Source organism: Martes martes (assembly GCF_963455335.1).
Source record: "Martes martes genome assembly, chromosome: 2".
Lineage (NCBI taxonomy): Eukaryota > Metazoa > Chordata > Mammalia > Carnivora > Mustelidae > Martes > Martes martes.
In genome coordinates, this window is record NC_137889.1 from 180,876,535 (window position 1) to 180,897,912 (window position 21,378).

Here is a 21,378-nt window from a genome sequence, read left to right on the forward strand (position 1 = left end):
ACAGTGTTTCTTGATGACCATGCCATTAAGCTATGCCCAACATTAAATTATCACTTGTCAAGACTTGCTAATTTGAAGTGGTAAATTGCTTCTCAACGTAGTTTGAGCTTACATGTTTTATTACTAGGAAAAATAATCATTTTTTCATATCTTATTAGGCATTATTACTTCTTCATCTATAAAATGGCTGGACACATTTTTTTAACCATTTTTGTTGAACAATTACGTTTTTCTTATCCACATGAATGGATTCTTCACATGCCATGTGTATCAATGCCTTTATGGCAATATTCTATTTTGTTTGCCTTTTATAGGGATTTGATTTATTAGTATCCTATGTAAAAATTATAAAGGTAATAATAATGGCTATTGTATTTTCTATGTGATTGGCAAAAGGCAGGTTCTTTACATAAGTTTTTATATTCTGAAGGCTTACTAAGTTTGCTATTATTATCCCCTCTAATTTACAGATGAAGAAACTATGGCTTAATGAGTAAATAGGTTCCCATAAGATCACTCAGTAAATGTTAGGGGGGCAACAGAAAGATGATAAAAGTTTTTGGCGGCATTCATAGATTTGACAAGATGAAACCCAAGTTACAGACATGATCAGGGGTACCCTCTTCTATGACCTTTCATAATAAGGGAAGTCTGAGGTCAAATTCATGTTCTTAGAGTAGGTTTACCTATGACCCATGGTTGTCTCATGGGTGCATAAAAATACATACATATTCCTCCTGACCATAAATAATCACTTAAACTCTTAAACTTTTCCTCTTTTTATGCTTTTGCCATGAAATTATTCCCTTTTTTGGGTGTGGTAGAAATTAAGTTGAGATAAACCGGATGAAAATACCTCACTAACCATAAGGTACTACACATTCACTGAACTAATGCACACTGTGTGTTTCCTGTATGTTAGGAACATTCCAAGTGAAGGGAAAGCACGGATAAATAAATGATCAGATGCTGCTCTGTCAGTATGGGAGCGGCTATGGCACAGGGAGACAGACACACAGAACCATAAGCCATGCTACGACTGACACGTTATCACGGATGCACGGATGCAGGGCTACAGCACACTAAAAAAACCATTCACATGGTAAGACGTCTATCCTCTATCAGTTGAAAAGCTCTTCTTAATAATTAATTGGCTGTTTCACACCCAACAGGTGCCCAAAATTTGTGCTGACTATGGTCCTTATCATGTAACTATCTAGAGCTTCTCTACTCACTATGTAATGTCAACTCTGCAACAGCAGAGACCTTTTTTTTCTCATTAACTCATGCAGCCTCAGTGCCAAAGAATGGTGTGTGGTGTCTGGTAGATGCTGGAAGGATGGCTTTTTACATTGTGACTACCTAAGAAATAATCCCCATTTAGAGACTGTTTCACTAGTACTCCTACAAAAACAAAATATTTGCTTCTAAACTTTGATCTGTATTTTCCTTTTTTGTTTTTTTTACTCTATTCTTTTGTCATGCTCAGAAGGAACACACTGAATTAGTCTATTTCCTATTCAGTATACTAATTACTTGTAAGAAGTATTTCAATCTGGTCAGTGCCACTAGGAACTATTCTGGTCAGTAAAGCGTGCTCATGACATGTGCCTTGGGTAGTGTATTTATCATATTTAAATGGGCAGCTTTCCTCTAAAGAGTTATATTTATTTTATTTTATTTTATTTTTCCAGTGTTCCAAGATTTATTGTTTAGGTACCACACCCACTGTTATATTTATGGGGTTACTGTTAATATACCTTTTTCTCATTTAGACTATGATCTTTTAAAAAACCTCTATAGGAGAAAAGAAAACAAATCCGTCAAACAAAAGTTACCTAAAACCTAAAAAAAAAAAAAAAAAAAAAAAAACTAACGCTACTATATATATATGTATATATAACAGAGGTATATATTTTCCTTTACTACCAAACGACCTTAATATGTCCTACCTGTGTAACTTTTGTAATGTTTTATATTTTGTTTTTCTATCAAAACTAAAGTGAAAGAATACAAAGTGAAAAAAGAAGAAGAGGGGTGCCCGGGTGGCTCAGTGGGTTAAGCCTCTGCCTTCAGCTCAGGTCCTGGATTGAGCCCCGCATCAGGCTCTCTGCTCGGTGGGGAGCCTGCTTCCCCCACTCTCTCTGCCTGCCTATCTGCCTACTTGTGATCTCAATCTCTGTCAGATAAATAAATAAAATCTAAGGAAAAAAAAAAGAAGAACAAAAATTCTGTATTTTTCAGTAGAGTTAATAACCAGGAATGCCAAACCCAAATTTTTCCAATTTTATCTTTTTTTCTATTTAAAAATTATGAATCCAAAATGGTACAAGAAAAACAAACTTCTAACACTGGTAATATATCAAACAAATAAAACAGCAGCACTAAACAAAACAAAACCATCACTGAGAAAAAGAAAAAACTATACCAACTTCACATGGACTAAGTACAAAAAAGGAACCTTCTGTACTATTGTCAAACCACAATAAAGATTTAAAAAACAAAATCCCATGAGTGGATAATAATAGAAACAGCTCCATGTGGCAGGGTGGTAATTTATCAATTTTTAACAAATATTTCCCTTGAAATAGACTTTTTCGCAATTCTGTTTTGCTCATTTGTTCCTTTTTTAAGAGCTCAAAATCAAGGTATTGAAAAAAATAAGAATACTATTTCTGCATGTGTTCAGAAAATATTCCTACCAACAACATAGGGTATGACCAGTGTCAAATTGGCTAGCTGCGGATTTTTTTTCCTGCACAGACACAAAATGACATAAATTACTCTAGGAGAAATATTTCCATAATATTTGTAAAATGACACTAACACTATTCTGCAAATTATAAGCTAGCACTGCCCCTGTTGGAGAACACTGAGGAAAGAGTGCTGAAGAGACCCACATACCCCTAAGGAATGTGTGACTGTAGGATATGGATCATGTGACATTCCTCATTCAACATTCATCACTTCCAGTGCTAATACATTCTGGAGAAAACGAGACAGGCAGACGGATCAGCTTCCATTCAGCACCATCCAACCCTGCTTTGAGTACCTTAATTCAGAAGTAAGGAATGGGAGGAACAGAGGGGGATACAAAGGCACTGATATTCAAGGTGCTTAGGTTGGCCAAATCCTCACAATGTCCCTCGCTCAAAAAACCTCAGATCCTGAACAATTATTTATCTTACTTCCTTTTTTTTTTTTGACCTTATATTTGGAGGTTTATTTCTGTTCTGTTCCGCTGATTTATGTGTTTATTTTTATGCCAGTACCATACTGTTTTGATTACTGTAGCTGTGTTGTCTAGTTTGAAATCAGGAAGTGTGATGCCTCCAGTTTTATTCTTTCTCAGACTCACTTTTGCTATTTGGGGCCTTCTGTGGATCTCTATGAGCTTTAGGTTTTTGTTTTTAATTTCTGTAGAAAATGCTATTGGAATTTTGATAGGGATTGCACTGATGTATAGATGGTTTTGGGGAGTATGGATTTTTTAATTAACATATAATGTATTATTTGTTTCAGGGGTACACGTCTGTGATTCATCAGTCTTACACAATTCACAGCACTCACCATAGCACATACCCTCCCCTATTTCTCTTACTTTTGAGGATTAGCAGCCTCTGGCCAAAAAAAAAAAAAAAAAAGAAAGAAAGAAAGAAAAAAGCTAAGAGAGAAATCCATACCCAGACCCAAGCCTACTGTCTAATATCAGGTACCCACTAATGTCAAGCTAACCTCTAGCACTCTCAGAATCCTTAGGTCAGAAATAGAGTGGGGGGAGCCTCGGTGGCTTAGTCTTTAACATCTGCCTTTGGCTCAGGTCATGATCCTCCTGGGATCGAGCCCCACATAGGGCTCCCTTGCCTTCCCTATCCCACACCCCCTGGTTGTGTTCCTGATCTTGCATTCTCTCTCCCTCTGTCAAATAAATTAAAAAAAAAAAAGAAGTGAAGTGGTAAGTAAGGTCGTGTAAATACTCAGCCAACCTTGGCTTTCAGAGAGACCTGCCCTTAAGTTATACCCAAGATTTCCTGTGAGTGAACATAAACAAGACTTGGCTTCTCTAAGGCTAACTAACATTAAAAAAAAAAATCAATTAAACAGTGTTATTTCCTTCCATTCTTAGGAGCCCAGATGTTTAAAAAGAAAAAAAAAAAAATCCCAGCAACCACTAGGATACTACAGTGTAGTACAAACAGGGAGAGGGCATGGCTCGGGACAGAAGACTCTGTCAGCGTAGGGAAGCACAGATCATTGTTATGTCGCTTTTGGTCAAGCAAACCAGAATGGTTGTAGCTCTTGTTTTTTACCAAAGACCCACCCAGATGTGCCTTTGGCCACTGGCATAAATCTATATTTGAAACATTTCTGGTAGACCCACAAAACGCTAAGAACCAAAATTGTTACCCTTAAGCTTACTTTGCCTGATTACTAACTCTGGCTTCCAGCTGGAATAACATATGATATCATTACTTGTAAGGCAAGCCCAGTTTAAAAGCAATCGTTTACTTAGCCTATATATTCAACTCTCGCTTTCTAATCAGATGGTTGGCACAAATTCACCTAACTCCAAAACCTGGCAATGTGCCCTCTAGACAAACAAACAAGAAATTCATGGATGGGGTTATTTTTTTCTGTTTTCCATTTGTCTCTTTTATTATTCAAAAATGCAATACTTGAATGTGATAGAGGAGAAGAATGACATCAAAATAAAATATCCTGCAAGAGAAAAGTGAAATGAAGACAATGTATCCTTTTTTATATATATACATATAATGTATTATTAGCCCCAGGGGTACAGGTCTGTGAATTGCCAGGTTTACACACTTCACAGCACTCACCATATCACATACCCTCCCCAATGTCCATAACCCCACCACCCTGTCCCTACCCGCCTCCCCCCAGTCACACTCAGTTTGTTCTGTGACAGTAAGAAGGACAATGTATCCTTAAGGAGAAATGTACAAGTCTCCTAAGATTTCAACAAAAGGTTTGCTGGGGAGTAAAATTCAAGATGAAAATCTAACCTGGTTGCCAAACTTACAGATCAAGGAAAAATAAATTAGTGGACAAGGATCATTTTAATGATCTCAGTACTCACAGATGAAGTTATCAAATAAATGCATATAAACTGAACATTTAATTAATGGGCTATGTAGGCCCTACTATGTTTTGAAAACTTTTTTTTTTTACCCAAATGCCTGAGAACAAGAGTAAATGGAATGTGAGACTGAAGTGGCCAATATTCATCTTGCTGTTTTGCCCCAGGACAAATATTCCGGCTCCACAGAGTAGTGAAGGGCATGGCTTCAATCAGACACATCTAGGTCTCACCCTGGCTCCAATACCCACGAGCCGTAAGACCACAGTCAAATTCGTAACTTGCCCATCCTCTGCCATATGGGGCTCAAATCTGAATCAGCAGTTCCAAAAGTTTATTTATAAATTGGTTGGTGAGAATCTAGGACTTACTTTTTTCATAGAGGCAACAATGTAAGTGCAGTATTCAGGGACTCAGATCAGCCCAGAAAATCCTATCTGGTCCCAGATCCTTGAAAATGGCACAAACGGGACTCATGCAGTGATAGGTAATCCACAGCACAAAATAAGCTGTGTGCGCATCCAAGAAACCACAAATGGTCCGGTTGTGTCCAGCAGATAGCGTGTGCTCAGTGATTGCTATTACATGGAATGAACAGAATATTTTCTTTTGAAGGAGGCTTTTCGGCTGATTTTCCCTCCACCATTCAGAAGCGACACCTCTCTTGGCAGAGAACTAGAAGGCAGGGGCTTCTCTGGGAGAAGACAGAAAGTGATGAAGAGATGATTTATATTTCTGAGAACCAGAAAAGCTTACTCTAGTTACAGTGTCTCACCAGGTGTTCTGAATTGTGAGGGAAAAGGAGGGGGAGGTCTTGACAATTAATAAAAGAGTCTAATTATGTGCGTCCCTGGGGGACCAACATGTTGGTCTTTTCAGATCTCTTTAATTCCAAGTGTCTTTCATCTGGAACTTTTTCAGCAAATTTGCTCAGATATTTTTAAAACTCTAACAATTTGTGGTTGCATTAAAATGAGCTAAATCTCATAGACTACTTCCAAATACTCCAGAATCTGGTGATATTTAAGAGGACAGGCATCGAGACAATTCATTACTTTGACTACATTCTCATGAGGTCATAAAATGACCAGAATTACAAGGCTCACAGAACAAACTGCTGTGATGAAAACGGCAGCAAAAGATGTCCACGTTAATCAGAATGTTGTTTAGTGAGGGTCACAAAGACCCCAAAGTATAGTGGCTTCGGCAAGATAGGAATGTATTTCTCAGTTATGTGAAGTCCAGGTAGGTGAGCCAGGGCTGGTAAGGTTTTTACAGCATCTTCAGCAAACCAGCCATGGTCCTTCCATTATTCATTCAAACATCCCCAACACACAGCTTCCTCTCGTGACCCAAGACAGCCACTCCTGTGCCTGCCATCCTGGCTGATTTCAGCACGTGGGAGAAAAGGGTAAAAGGCATGTACCTCCCTTTCCATGCACAGCCTGAAGGTGGCCCACATCACTTCTGGTGTCTCATTCACTAGAATCTAGCTGCAAAGGTGACTGGGAAGTATGTTTATTATTTTGGGGGTCGTGTGCTCTGTAAGAAGTCAGAACAGGTGTTAACATAAAGAAGCCTCTGTCTTATGTCCATCCGTATAAGGCATCATTTTTGACTCTAGTAAAGCCCTTAAGTCTTCATTCATATTCAGGTGCTGATCTGTGGCAAGTGAACTCCATATTTATAACAAACTTCTCAAACTCCCACAGGCAGGCAGTTAAGCCTGCTATGGCAAGCATGAAAATGAGGAGTGTACATTCTGGAACATACGCGCAAACAAGATCAACAAAGATAAGATCACTTAACTTATAGTCTAGCAAGGGAGACATTGAATGTGTAAACAAAAAATGTCAGGGAAGGAGAAGCAAAATTAAAACAAAGTAACACACGAAGCTATTTAGGGAAGGCTTGGCTTCCCTGAGGAGATGGCATTTAAGTTTTGATCTGGGTCAGCCGTGACAAAAGCTGGGAAAAAAACCACCTTAATATTTTAAAGCCTCAAGGTTCCCCATTTATCAGAATCAAAGTTGCTTCAGCTCTGGTTTTCTTTACTTGAGCCTATTATGCATGGAAGAGGAAGAATGTGTATGTGGACGCGTGCACGTGTTCACAAGTGCCTGCAGGTGTGCCCAGGAAGAGGCGATGTTGGACTCGATATTGAAGTTAATACCTAAGAGCTGGGAATAATGTGGAGCACTCCAACACCGTGAGGAAGAGGCCTTGGAGCGATCTAGCAATCTACAGAGAAAGGAGGATAAACAAAGCCGATGGTTAGGAACGTTGGGAGACCATGCAACCTTTGTATTTGGAAGTTATTTTTTTCACTTGTTTTAAATAGTGCTTCTTAGTGTTTATATCTCTTAAATAAAGTTAACTAATTTCAGGTCTGTTGTTCTTACTAAATTTTAGTTCGAAATGAATGATTAGCAGTTGTGAATAAAATGTCTCAGGTGTTTTTAATCAAAATGAGTTACGTATAAAACAGGTAAAAAATAAGTAAATTCAAGAATTAAATTTTGTACATTAGTATTGCTTGAAGATACTAATCATGGGTTTATTTTAAGATAATCTGTCATGATTTTTAATAATTTAAAGGCATTGTTTTTACATTTGAAATATTATACAAGTTATATTTCACTATGGAGACCCAAGTTAAGTCAACACATTGTTGAGCTATCAAGAATCCACTGAGAAAAACCTTAACCTAAGACCTCATAGTGCCAGCCCTAGAGGTCATCCCCAAAGCATCTACCCCTGATCCTCAAGCAGACTAGGCAAAAGTTCAGTGTCACTTAAATAGTTTTTGATATATTCACAGCATAGTTCACTGGGTACAGACTTGATGAAAAAAATTACCTCCTCTACTTACAAAAGGTGCTAAAGTGAAATGAATACCCCAAGGGACAAACCTTTTGTCATACTCATAGCCAGCGAAGGCAAACTACCACTCCAATGACACTATTTTAATCCAATGGGCAACATGGCAGTCAGGAAGACACCAAGTAAGACCTAAGGGCTGGGGGATTATCTACTTCCTACCTTCAAAGCCCCATTTTATTGACTTAAAGATACCCCTGATTATAACACACACCATTATTTTATATGCTTCCAGCAAGAAACAGAATACTGCCACTAAACTAAAAAACACCATGAATTTCAGGATGCATCCCAATTTTAGAAATATGAAAATGTGAAAAAAATGGGCATCTTAGAATCCATGAGAAATGGTAGTACTCTTCTGACCAAGTCTGTCCCATTTGTTTTCAGAATGGAAAATTACCTTTGCTATTTTCAACCTAGTTGTCAAAAAAGAAAGTTGTCCTCTGTATTATGTCACAATCTCCCTCCTACCTCTCTTTGTAACAACTGCTTAATATAAATGTCCAAAGAGGTAACTGATAAATCCCCATCTAACTCTTCTCTAAAAATATTGAAGACATTTCATTCAAAACAACTGCTGATTACTGTGGGGCTCTCCAAGGGGGCCACCAAGAAACCCAGCACTCCCCTTCCCATCCATGTTTCTGAACAAATTGGGAAATAAAGCAGACCTTAGTAAAGGCATGAGTCCAAACATTCTCTTATTGATGATAAAGGCCAGCCTGGGTGGTAAAACGTTAGGTCTGTTAGTCAAGTTGCCTTGTTCCTTTGGAGCTCCAGAACCAGGCAGGCTTTTTCTCCAGGTCGGAGGCAAGCTCTTATGAGGTGAGGCCTCCCATGAAGATCCAGGGTACAGCACCTGCTCCTTGCTGCCAGTGGGCTCTAAAGAGTAAGAAGAGTGGAGAAAGAAGTGGCAGGTTCTGGTCCTGAAAGAGCAGAGTACCACAGTGCTCTTCATGGGCAGAGCCCCTCTCGAGAGGAGAAAAGGCAGAGTTGAGCCCGTTCAATCATCTTAAGTTTGCCAACCAGAAAAACCACCCCTCTTCCCAAGAGGCTGTAAAGGGTCAGAGACAGACTAGGAGCATGCCTAGGAAAAGCCCTTCCTCATGGAAATTGGGAGTGGGGGAAACTTGTTGCTCTCTAATACTTGCCTCTGTTGTCATTTTTGATGCGATACTGTGAAAAGCACTGTGACATAATACAAAACATGTTTTTAGTCTCTGCCCCCAGTTCCTGGCATACAGCTTCTAAACCCTTGTATTTTCCCGAGCAATAGGGATGCTAGGAGCATCGTTTGTTCTCATATTTGGTCTTTGACCCTGGCTCCTGGTACATGGAATTCCTAAATCCCTCGGAATTTTCTGGGTGATAAGAGTATCTTTTGTTTTAATGAGGTAACTCTTGGTGGATTTCTAGATAGCTCCCGGCGACTGGCCACCAGAAAGACAAAGCCGTAAGTAGAAGCTTGGACCTTTCAACCTCATTTCCATGCTCCAGGGAAAGGGGGAGGGGCTACAGACTGAGTCAATCAATCACGCCTATGCAATGAAGCCTCCATAAAAATCCCTAAAGTAGGGTGCCTGGGTGGCTCAGTGGGTTAAAGCCTCTGCCTTCAGCTCAGGTCATGATCCCAGCATTCTGGGATCGAGTCCCACATTGGGCTCTCTGCTCAGCAGCGAGCCTGCTTCCCTTCCTCTCTCTCTGCCTGCCTCTCTGCCTACCTGTGATCTCTGTCTGTCAAATTAAATAAAATCTTTAAAAAAAAAAAATCCCTAAAGTACACAGCTTTGGGGTTGGTAAGCATACCCATGTGCTGGGAGGGTGGCACATCCCAACCGCAGGGGGACAGAATCTCCTGAACTAAAGAGCCTTCCAGACCTCACCCTAGGTACCTCTTAATCTGAATGTTCATCTTTATCCTTTGTAATATCCTTTATAATAAACCGGTATACTTAAATAAATGTATCCCTGGGTTTTCTGAGCTACCATAGCAAATTATCAAACCCAAGGAGGGGGTCAGGGAAGACCCAATATATAACCGGTTGCTCAGAAGTATGAGAGGCCCAGACTTGCAACTGGTATTTGAAGTGGGGGGCGGGCAGTCTTGTGGGACCCAGCCTGTAACCTGGGGGGTCTGCACTGGCCCCATGTAGTTAGTATCATGACTGAAATGTAGGACACTCAATTGGAATCTGGAGTTGAGAATTGATCGGTGTAGGAAAATCTCTACATGTTTGGTGCCAGAACTGTTGAGAGTAGCATATAAAAGAAATAAGAGGTTTTCTTTTAAACATGCTCCATAATTTTCCTCCTCAGGAAAAACCCTATGAAAAATCTATAATCTATAAATGACACTCAGGTCTCACTTTGGGGATCATCTTTTCTGCCTCTTACCTCACTCTTTAACCACATGATGTCACCAGTACTTTTGCAAGTGAAAAATTGTAACAAAACAGGACCTCCCAGGATGTGGGTGAGGTCAGGCATGGAACTGAAATGAGGCATGATGCCTCCAAGCCATGCCACAAGGCTGGGGACAACATGCAAGCTCTAAAGGACCAGGAAGGTAAACCCCCAATGTGTTATAGCACAGGCAGACACACACTTACTTAGGGAAATCTGATTTGTTGTAGCAGAGATATTCTGAAATTTAGTATATCATAAAAAGAACTCACTCTACCCATTAAAAATTTCTTTGACAATTAGTGCAGTAGCATGCCTATTTTTCATTGCACAGGCAGGTAGAATGTAAAACTAAGCAACATGTACCTGGGTTATCTTGAATGGCTTTGCAACTCATTTGTATTTTATTTAAAAATCACTTTCCAAGATGGATTTTTTAACTTGTAAATAAAAATTATGCCTAAAGAACTAACTGGAGATAGATAACACATATGTACAAGGCCGGTTTTTAGGTAGTATAAACCCAGCTCCCTCTTCTACACAAGTTTGCTACTGTTCCATAGCCATGATAAATTATGGTCAATAAAGTTTTTCTTTGTGACAATTACCATGAAAACATCAGATTTGCATTGTAGACATGGGTGTTATATGCAACTAATGCATTACTGAAGACTACATCAGAAACTAATAATGTACTCTGAGTTGGCTAACTGAACTTAATAAAAAAGGAAATAAAGATATGCATTATAGAAACTATTGGATTTACATCTAGATTTATAAAGAAAAATGCTGTGAAACATTATTGAACAGTAAATACAAAAAGTCAGCAACATTTTTCTAAGTAAAAACCTCATTTTTCCTGAACAAATTTTAAGTTAGAAATACAAAGTCTAGGGGCGCCTGGGTGGCTCAGTGGGTTAAAGCCTCTGCCTTCAGCTCGGGTCATGATCCCAGGGTCCTGGGATCGAGCCCCGCATCGGGCTCTCTGCTCAGCAGGGAGCCTGCTTCCTCCCTTCTCTCTCTCTGCCTGCCTCTCTGCCTACTTGTGATCTGTCAAATAAATAAATAAAATCTTTAAAAAAAAAAAAAGAAATACGAAGTCTAGGTGAGAGTATGTTAAAGGCATTGCTCACATAAAATAAATTGGCATTTGTAATATTTCTGGTTCAGCTGAAAGAATAAATAACAACTACTATTTATTGAGCACTTACTCCATGCCAAACACTGCACTTAGTGATGGACATACATAATTTTATTCAGTCCTAACAATAACAAACACCAGGAGGTAAGCAATTTAATCCTAATTAGATGAGGTGACTAAATCAAACTTTCTTGCTATACTATAAAAATGCTTTGTAGGCTACCACCCATATTAAGTAAATCCATACTTTGATTAAAAAAAAAAAGCAAAGCTACTCTTATAAGTGAACACATTCATTAATAGAATCAAAACTGTATCCATGGTCAGGTTAAATCTGCTCTTTTCTACATTTTAAACTTGAAACAGAACAATTGTCTCTTAATGAGCACACATGTACCAAACGCCTAAAACACAGACTGTGATTTTGGACCCTGGAGATAAAGGAAAGGAAAAGGATTTGAGAGGATATTTTATCTCCTTTGGTTTTGAAAAGCACATTCACTGCTGATAAATATTAGATTTGTCCCAACAACACTCAAAATAGTTTCCCTTTTGAGAAAATAACACTCTCTTTCTGTCATTTTCAGAAGCCTCAGCCAAACATAAGTCTTATGAATTGTACTAGGATCTGTTGCTGATTTGTCACAAAATTGCCAAAACCACCGAACTGGGAGATGGTAGTGTAGAGGAAAGGCGGTGACCTGTGTTTGATTATAGATTTCCAGGACCAATTTCTTTTTCTTAACCAAGATTGTCTATAATGTTAGTTATAAAGTCAACATTGAGGTCCTGGTGACAGTGGCCTGGTAGAGAGTGGTGGAAATGAGACACCAAAGAAATAAACAACTCTCCATGCTGGCTGAGATTTGCATCTAGGTGGCTCTCAAGGTCTTCAGGAAAAGCTAGGAGCCACCCTCATGTTCAAAATAGACTTAGATGGTCTACTTTCAAACCGAAGTCTGTAAGAGGGACAGCTCACCGTATATTAGGACCTGTTACACTAACGGCTAAGCGTAAACTATATAAAGTAAGCATGGCTGTAAACGAGGAGCAGTAAGGATGTCCTATCAGCAAGTTTGCCTATGCTAAAACACTAACTTGCAAGGACCCAGACATGACCGAGAACACATGGCTTGCCGGGCAATGTGCAGTTAGGATAAAAGTAGGGTTTTGGCATTTTAAATGCTTACTTCTTTTTCCCAGTGTTTTTATTCCTTTCTATTTGCTGAAAGAACCACACCAAGTCTTGTGGTCACATCTGAGGCAGTCTAATATGGACCAGGATTCTAAAAATTAATTATAAATATAGGATGGGTTAGAATTAAAACTGTGTCAAGTTTCTTCAGAAACCTCTAGTGAGTTGAAAGATTATTGTTCCTGAAAGAACACTGCTATGCTTGTTTTGAAACACTTTTGTTAGATTTTGGATCTGGGGGCAACAAAGGGTGAGGGCTTTGTCTGTGTGGTAGGGCAGTGAGGACGAAAGGAGTTGGAGAAGAGGCCTAGAGCAGGTTATCAGAGCCCAAAGGAATGAAAAGGGTATCCATGGGTGTGGGCGAAGCCACAGTGCAGGCTGTCGCCACCAAAGGAGGGTAAGGAAGGCATCTTTACATGGTGGGTGGCAGAATCCAGCCCTGGTGGAACCCCGAGAGTATAGAGAGGACGTCCACGTGGAAGCTGGAAGCAGTGAGGCCCCAGTGCAGGGTATAAGAACCTGAGCAAAGTGGATGGGAATGGGGGGAGGACGGTCGAAAAGTCTATCAAGGCCCCTGTGGCATGATGAGGGCATCGTGGGAGGGGGGACACAGGATGTGGGGGAAAATGAAGCAGCAGGCCTGTATGGGTTGTCAGAATCAAAGGAGGTGAGAAAAGCATTCATCAGAGGTTGGAGGAGAAGAATATCCCCAAGACCCTGTCAGCCTGAGCAGGGAGGTGACAGCATCTAAACAGGGGAGTGGCCACGACAGTATTGTGGGAGGACCAGAGCCCGCAGAGCAAGGACGCATCAGTGTCATAGGAGCAGCAGTGGGGCCTGCTGGGGGGTCATGGAGCCTCAGAGGAGTGAGAAGGGCACCCATGCATGAGGGCGAGGCAGGGGTAGCACAGTGCAAGATGGCAGAGCTCAAGCAACATGAGAAGGGCATCCATGTGAGGGTTTCAGGAGGGCTGCCTGCATGTGAAAGGAAAGAGAATATCTATGTGGACTTGGCCATGGCCTGCAGCAGGAAGACAGAGCCCAGGTGAGGCGCAGAGGGCATGAGAGGGGAGGCACCTCCAATGGAAGATTGGTTACATATGGGGGGAATTTATCACATCATTAAGTATGTTGAGGGTAATGGGACACAGGTTCTTCACTGTCAGACAGGGAAGCTACAAATACAGAACGGGAGAACACTACAGTGACCCTGTGGTATTCAGTTAAAATTCAGGAATTTGTACGAATTCCTGGCCTTTAACAGGTACAGGTAGAGGTACAGAGGAGATCAACAGAGCAGAGATAGATAGCTGAATCTTTAGAATGATTCATAAAATTCTGCTAGTACTGACCAAAATAAGACCAAAGTGAGCACAACAAAAATATTAGGCATTTAAAAATGGGACATAACTATGTATTCAAAGGAGATTTAAATTCTTATGAAAACTCTATGAATAAATTTATGCCAATAAATTTGAAAATAAAAATGAATAGCTGATTTAAGCTAATATAAACTACCAAAATAATCTCAAGAGGAAACAGAAAAATTAAATAGGTCTAGAAACATTTAAATAATTAAATTGGCAATAAAAATCTAAATCTAACAAAAACAAAGCTATGTTGACATGATTCCTTAGAGATATTTCACTGTTGAGCAACTGTGATTCCTTTCTTAGATAAACAGCTCCAGAAAATACAAAAATGAAACTCACCCCGATTTTAAAAAACTACCATAACCTTTGCAAGCAGCACAATAAAGAACAATTATATGTTAATCTCACCTATGAGCATAAATGAAAATAGCTAAGTAAAGTATTAGCAAACTAAATCCAGCTGTGCGTGTGTGTGTCTGTGTGTGTGTGTGTGTGTGTGTGTGTGTAAGACAAAGCTGAACTTATCCAGGAATGCAATAATAATTATTTAACATTAAAAAATTATAAATAACTCCTCAAACTCAACACCCAAAAAAACAGATAATCACGTCAAAAAACGGGCAGAAGACATGAACAGACAATTCTCCAAAGAAGACATACGAATGGCTAACAGACACATGAAAGAATGTTCATCATCATTAGCCATCAGGGAGATTCAAATCAAACCACATTGCGATACCACCTTACACCAGTTAGAATGGCCAAAATTAACAAGAAGACAGTAAACAACAAGTGTTGGAGAGGATGTGGATAAAGGGGAGCCCTCTTACACTGTTGGTAGGAAATCAAGTTGGTGCAGCCACTTTGGGAAACAGTGTGGAGGTTCCTTAAGAAATTAAATATAGAGCTACCCTATGACCCTGCAATTGCACTACTGAGTATTTACCCCAAAGATACAGATGTAGTGAAAAGAAGGGCCATCTGTACCCCAGTGTTCATAGCAGCAATGGCCACAGTCGCCAAACTGTGGGAAGAGCCAAGATGCCCTTCAACAGACTAATGGATAAAGAAGATATGGTCCATATATACAATGGAGTATTACTCAGCCATTAGAAAGGATGAATACCCAACTTTTGTATCAACATGGATGGGACTGGAGGAGATTATGCTGAGTGAAATAAGTCAAGCAGAGAAAGTCAATTATCATATGGTTTCACTTGCTTGTGGAACATAAGGAATAACATGGAGGACATTAAGAGAAAGAAAGGAAAAGTGAATTGGGGGAAATCGGAGGGGGAGACAAAGCATGAGAGACTGTGGACTCTGAGAAACAAACTGAGGGTTCTGGAGGGGATGGGGGGTAGGGGCTTGGGTGAGCCTAGTTGTGGGTATTAAGGAGGGCACATATTGCATGGAACAGTGGGTGTGGTGCATAAACAATGAATCTTGGAACCCTGAAAAAAAAATTATAAATTCACTACACTAACAATTAAGGAAGAAAAAACCTGACATAGTCATCTAAAAAAATTCATAATGAATTTAGAAATGAAATTCACATTCATGAAAGATAAAAAAAACAACAAAAACAAAACGACGACTCAGTAACCTAGGTTTAGGAAGGCACCTTCTCAGCCCAATTAGAAAAAAAAAAAAAGCACATAATATTTCATGGTAAAATTTTAGAACATTCTTTAAAGTCAGGAATAAGATGAAGAAGCCTCTTTTCACTGCCTCTTTTGAACAGTGTCCAAGTATCTGGTCAGAGCACTAAAAAAGAAAGTGGTATCAAGAAAGTGTAGAAAGGAAGAAACAAATACAAATGCTGATGAGAAGTTGATGGACATGTGATCACCAGGCAGAAGTGAAGAGTATCCCTATATGCCACCAACAGACAGTCAGAAAACTGAATTCAGTTCACAATGGTATTAAAATCTACCCACAATAAATCTAGTAATCCCCTCTTATAAAGAAAAGTGTAAGACTGGACATGTTGATTTTAAAACACTGTGGTATTAATTCTGTGATAGATGAACTGGCCACTGGAACCGACTAGAAACTGAGAAATAAACCCACTGTTATGTGGTATTTTATTATTTTACATATCAGTAGGAAAAAGATGAATATCTTTTGGCTCCAAATAGCAAAAAAAAACAACATTTTTTTAAAAGATCGTATTTGTTTATTTGAAAGAGAGAGAGAGAACACGACTGGGAGGGAGAAACAGGCTCCCCGCTGAGCAGGGAGACCAATTTAGGACTCGATCCCAGGACCCTGGGACCATGATGTGAGCCAAAGGCAGATGCTTAACCCACTGAGCCACCCAAGTGCCCCAAGAAAATCAACATTTTTTAAGTGGCTCAAACAATGAGAAGAACAATTATTATGTCACAAAATAAGATACTTGAAGCAGGGTTCAAAGTCGTCAAAGATCCAATTTCCATCTGTCTTCCTCAGGATCTCAGTGAGTTCCCTTCATTATAACAAACTGCTCATGCCATAAACATACATCAAGAAGCAGAAAAAGGAGATTGTTTCTTCATTATGTATATTCTGTCAGGGCAAAAGAAAATCTTTCCTAGAAACACTTCTAGCAACCTACCCTTTGCCTGTCTTTGGCTTGAACTGCTAAACTAATCATTAGGTAGGGAAATGAGAATGCCAGCGTACTCTGAGAGCAATCAGGATTTGCTTGAATCATGTGGGAAAGGAGTAGACACTGGAACAAGACTGGTGTTCTGCCAACATGAGAAAGAGGAAAATGACTCTTAGATAAGTAATTTATGATACAGTGGAGTATTCCATAAATAGTGTGGGGAGACTAGACTATCCATACAGAAGAAAAGAAAGCTAGATCTGAATAGCACCATAAACAAAAATAAATTCCATGTGGATTAAGATGTCAAATGTCAAAAGTTAATTTTTAGCAGAAAATACAGAACAATATGTTTTGAAATTAGGAGTAGAAATAGATTTCTAATATAAAATATAAATAAGCAGAAATCATAAAGGACAATATCAATCAGCTAGACTACATTAAATTTTTAAACTTTTGTACAACATACTGGCATTAAAGTTGAAAGACACACCATAGCCTCAGAGAAGTATTTGCCTGACATAAGACAGTGCTTCTGTTACCCAATAGATAAAAATGGGCACAGTGTAAGAATGAGCAATTGACAGAAGAGGAAAACTGAGGAGTCCATATATACTATAAAAGATACTCAAACTCATCAGTAGTCAAAGAATTGCAAACTTATATAAAGAAATAGCACTATTAATAATAGACCCACGATTACTAATAGACCCACTATTAAAAAATGTTCTAATTTGATAAGACTGAGTCCTGACACTATGTGGGGAAACAAAATGTCATCCATGCCTAGCAGAAGTATCAACTAGGTCAACCTCTTTGGTGACTATTTTATTGATATTTAGTAAATTCAACAATAGGTATGGTCAATAATCTAACATCCTTTCCACGATACGTGTCCTAGAAAAACTCTTTCACATGTACACCAAAACACATGGTCTAGGATATTCACCACATTCTTTCTTCTTTTTTCTTCTTTTTTTCTCTCTCTCTCCACACACACACACATATAATCAAATAGTAGGGTATAGTTTAAATAAATGAACTAGATCTATATATGTCAACTTGAATCATCTGTAAAATAGAATGTTGAGAGCAAAACACAAGTTGTTTAGGAATATAGTACAATATTACTAACATAAAAAGTAAAACCCAGAGCACAACAGTCTGTATTATTTATGGGTAAGTAAGTATTTAATAAAAGCACAGAAACAAGGAATCATGTTTGTGATTACCTCTGGGAAAGGAAAAAGAAGAATCAGAGCAAGGAAGGGTGTAAGTATCAGAGATGTTTCAACTTTATTTCTAGTTTTATTTCTTTAATGAGAAAGGATATAAAATATATATTTAAAAAAGTGGATAAATTATATTGAGTCTGTGGAGAGTACAAATAGATCTGTCATATTATTTTATCTCAGTATGAAATGTTTTGTAATTTTTTAAGTTTTTTTTTTAAAGCTTTTATTTATTCATGTGAGAGAGAGAGCAACAGAGCACAGGTAAAGCGAGAGGCAGAAGGAGAGGGATTTTTAAGTTTTCCATGAAAATATTTCATCAATCATGAAAAGGTCCTAACCCCATACAAATCACTTCAAATTCACTACATTCACAAATGTAGTTTGTCTTCCTCCGTTTATTAGGCATCATTTTAAGCCACGTGCTATATGTTGTTTGAGGATTAGAGACTCGTTAGTGTCAGAAGAAATGTAAAGAGTAGTAATAGTCAGCAAGGAGAGCAGCAAGGATAGAATAAAGATACCATGAGGATCAAGAAAGGTCCAAATGGCATAAAATTGAAAAGAGATTGGTCAAATGCTCAAAAAACATTCTTGGTATTGAGTGAGAAGCCAAAGATGTCACTGTCCATTCTACTGTAATTTTAATTTGGAGGCTCTTAGAGAATATGATATAGAGTATATGTCAACAATAAGACTTACTACTAAGACTACAACAAACATCAAAGACTTTTTTTTTCCTGGAAGTGAACATTTTAATTATTAATACCCCATGAACCTCCCATAGCAACATACCTGGAGGAGGAGTCTTTCAAAAGCCAGAAAGTTGTCCCACTTAGCAGTCTGCGGGTGTTTCAGAGTTTGAACTGTGGCCAGCCCAAGCTGTAGGAGCCCACAGTGATTCACTAAAGCTTTGAGGTTGTTCTTGAAGAGCTGAATATAGGACATGAGCTGCCCCGGAGTGACTCTCCCTGGAGAAACATAATAATCTATCAGTAGTAAACTCATGACAAGAATGCCATTAACAACATTACTGCTTCATACTGGCACAGAATTTCAGAGTTGGCTGCAAGTTTTCCTAAGCTATTGTGATTCTTACAACAACATGGTGACAGGAGCAAATGTGAAGCTATTTCCTGCCCTTCACAGGTAAAGAAACAGGGGCGCCTGAGCGGCTCAGTCAGTTAAGCATCCGACTCTTGATCTCAGCTCGGGTCCTGATCTCAGGGGCGTGTGTTCAAGCCCTGCACTGGGTTCCACGCTGGGCATAGAGTCCACTTAAAAAAACAAACAAACTGGGGCACCTGGGTGGCACACAGTTGGTTAAGTGTCTGACTCTGGGTTTCACTTCAGGTCATGATCTCAGGGTCATAAGATCAGGCCCCATCTGAAGCTCCACACTCAGCAAGAATACGTGAGACCCTCTCTCCCTTTGTCCCTCCACGCATGCTCTCTTTCACTCTAAAAATAAATGAATACATCTTTAAAAAGTAAATAAATAAAAATTAAAAAATTAAACACACACACACACACACACACACACGGAAAGAAACAGATATTAAGTGCTCTGGCCAAGGCCATACTACTAGTAGAACTTATTTTATAATTGTGCAATGCCCACAAGTAAGTTCTCAAAGTCATCCAAATAAGCATCTGGTGAGCTCAACATGGTGTGCCTCCCCAAGCAGAGTACGTACCGATTTAAAAAGCAAAAAGGCAAAATTTCTAATGGTGTGTGTATGTATAGAAAGTAAGAAGAGAAATCTGTTATGACTGTGGCTCAAACCTCACCACTGAGATCAGTGGGTTCATGACAAAATTCATGACGATCAAAGCTGGCTGTTGTATGAAATAAAAAATCTATGGAGAACCGGGGTGGCAAAAACACTAGAAGATGAGGCATCAGAAGAAAACGCTGGGCATGAGCGATACAGCACACGTGCCCCAATGGTCACCTAGACTAAAACAAGAGCCACATCTCATAAAAGACTAGAGATAGTACAGAAAAGCAAAACACCTGTTGAAGGTTCACTCTTTAGAGCCTCTAAGTCCAAAGTTTGCTTATGGCAGTCCTTTGACTGAGTCGCTTTGCATTGTCCAGTGTGTCAAAGTGCATTCCTGCCATTCATGGCTGCTATGGGCAAAACTCCAGAACACCAGAGTCTCTCCGTAGGACAGGGAGGCGGCAATGGGGCCAAACACAGATGCGAGTCAGGTAAATCTTTCCTACACATCTTATCCACACTATGCTTATGGGTTGCTCTCCAATGCCTGAAATCCAAGTTTGTTTATTATATCTAGGTTTAATATTTGGCAATGAAATCCCCTATATTTATTGAGCACCTTACAGTTCGCATAGCACAAGCAAGCCATCTTCTGATTCTCATAGCAACTCTATGGGGTGGCAAACAAGGCACGGGCTCCACCTGTGAGAGCCCCCCGAGGCACTGGGAGTTCGGGGTCTTTCACAACGCTAAATATCAGGTATCACTTAATAAATGGCTTTTGACCACAATACACAAAAACTAAAGACCTCACCACAAGAAACTTATAAGCCTGCGACAAAAAGAAGAAGAGTAGTGGGATGATAAGTAGCGAAGCAAGTCTCACTCATTTCTTTGGTTCCGTGGTAAAGTCTGAGTTCATTCCTGATCCTCAAGGCGGCAAGCTACTGACCTACTGGCTTAACTACTGACAGAGAAGAGCCTCATCACCTTCTTCTTTGTCTGGTTTTGAGTCAGGTTTATTAAGGTATAATTGACATACAGTAAAAGCCACCCTTCTTTGGCGTACAGCTCCATGGGTTGTGACAAACGCATGTAGTTGGGTAAGCACCATCACAGTCGAGGGACCGAACATTTCCATCATTCCAAAGAGCTTCCCCTCTTTGCAGTCAATTCTCCGTCTCCACCCCAGCCCTTATGAGCACTTCTCTGTGTTTATCTGATCTCTGTCCCATAATTGAGCTTTTCCAGAATGTTCTATAAATGGAATTACATAATCTGGAGCCTTTTGACTCTGGCTTCTTTCACTTTAGCTTAATGCATTTGATATTCGTCCGTGCTGTTGCCTTTATTAATAGTATGCTCCCTTTTCTTGCTGAATCATATTCTATTGTATAAATGTGCATAGTTCACCTAGGCATTCATTCATCCATTCACCAGTTAGGGATCATTTGGACTATTTCCAATTCTTAGAAATTATGAATAAAGTCTTCACAAATATCCAGGTTCAGGTTTTCATGGGAGTATGTGTGTGTGGACAAATGGTTTCATTTTTCTTGGGTAAATTTCTAGACCTGGGGTTACTGGGTCATATGCTAAATGTATGTTTAACTGTGTAAGAAACTGACAAACTGATTTCCAAAGCAGCCTGTCCCGCCAGCAACCTATGAGAGTTCTAGTACTTCATGGTCTCACCAGCACTTGCTACTACCACTTATTTTTATTTTAGTCAT

General features: G+C 39.3%; 1 protein-coding gene across 1 annotated transcript in view; it reads right to left on the bottom strand.

Annotated features, from left to right (window-relative positions):
• SCFD2 (sec1 family domain containing 2) overlaps window positions 1-21,378 on the bottom strand; it is a 429,119-nt gene that overhangs the window by 311,321 nt on the left and 96,420 nt on the right. The window contains exon 4 of the mRNA XM_080797411.1: window positions 18,717-18,892. Coding sequence (XP_080653537.1) covers window positions 18,717-18,892 — 176 coding nt within the window. The remainder of the gene's footprint in view (window positions 1-18,716; window positions 18,893-21,378) is intronic.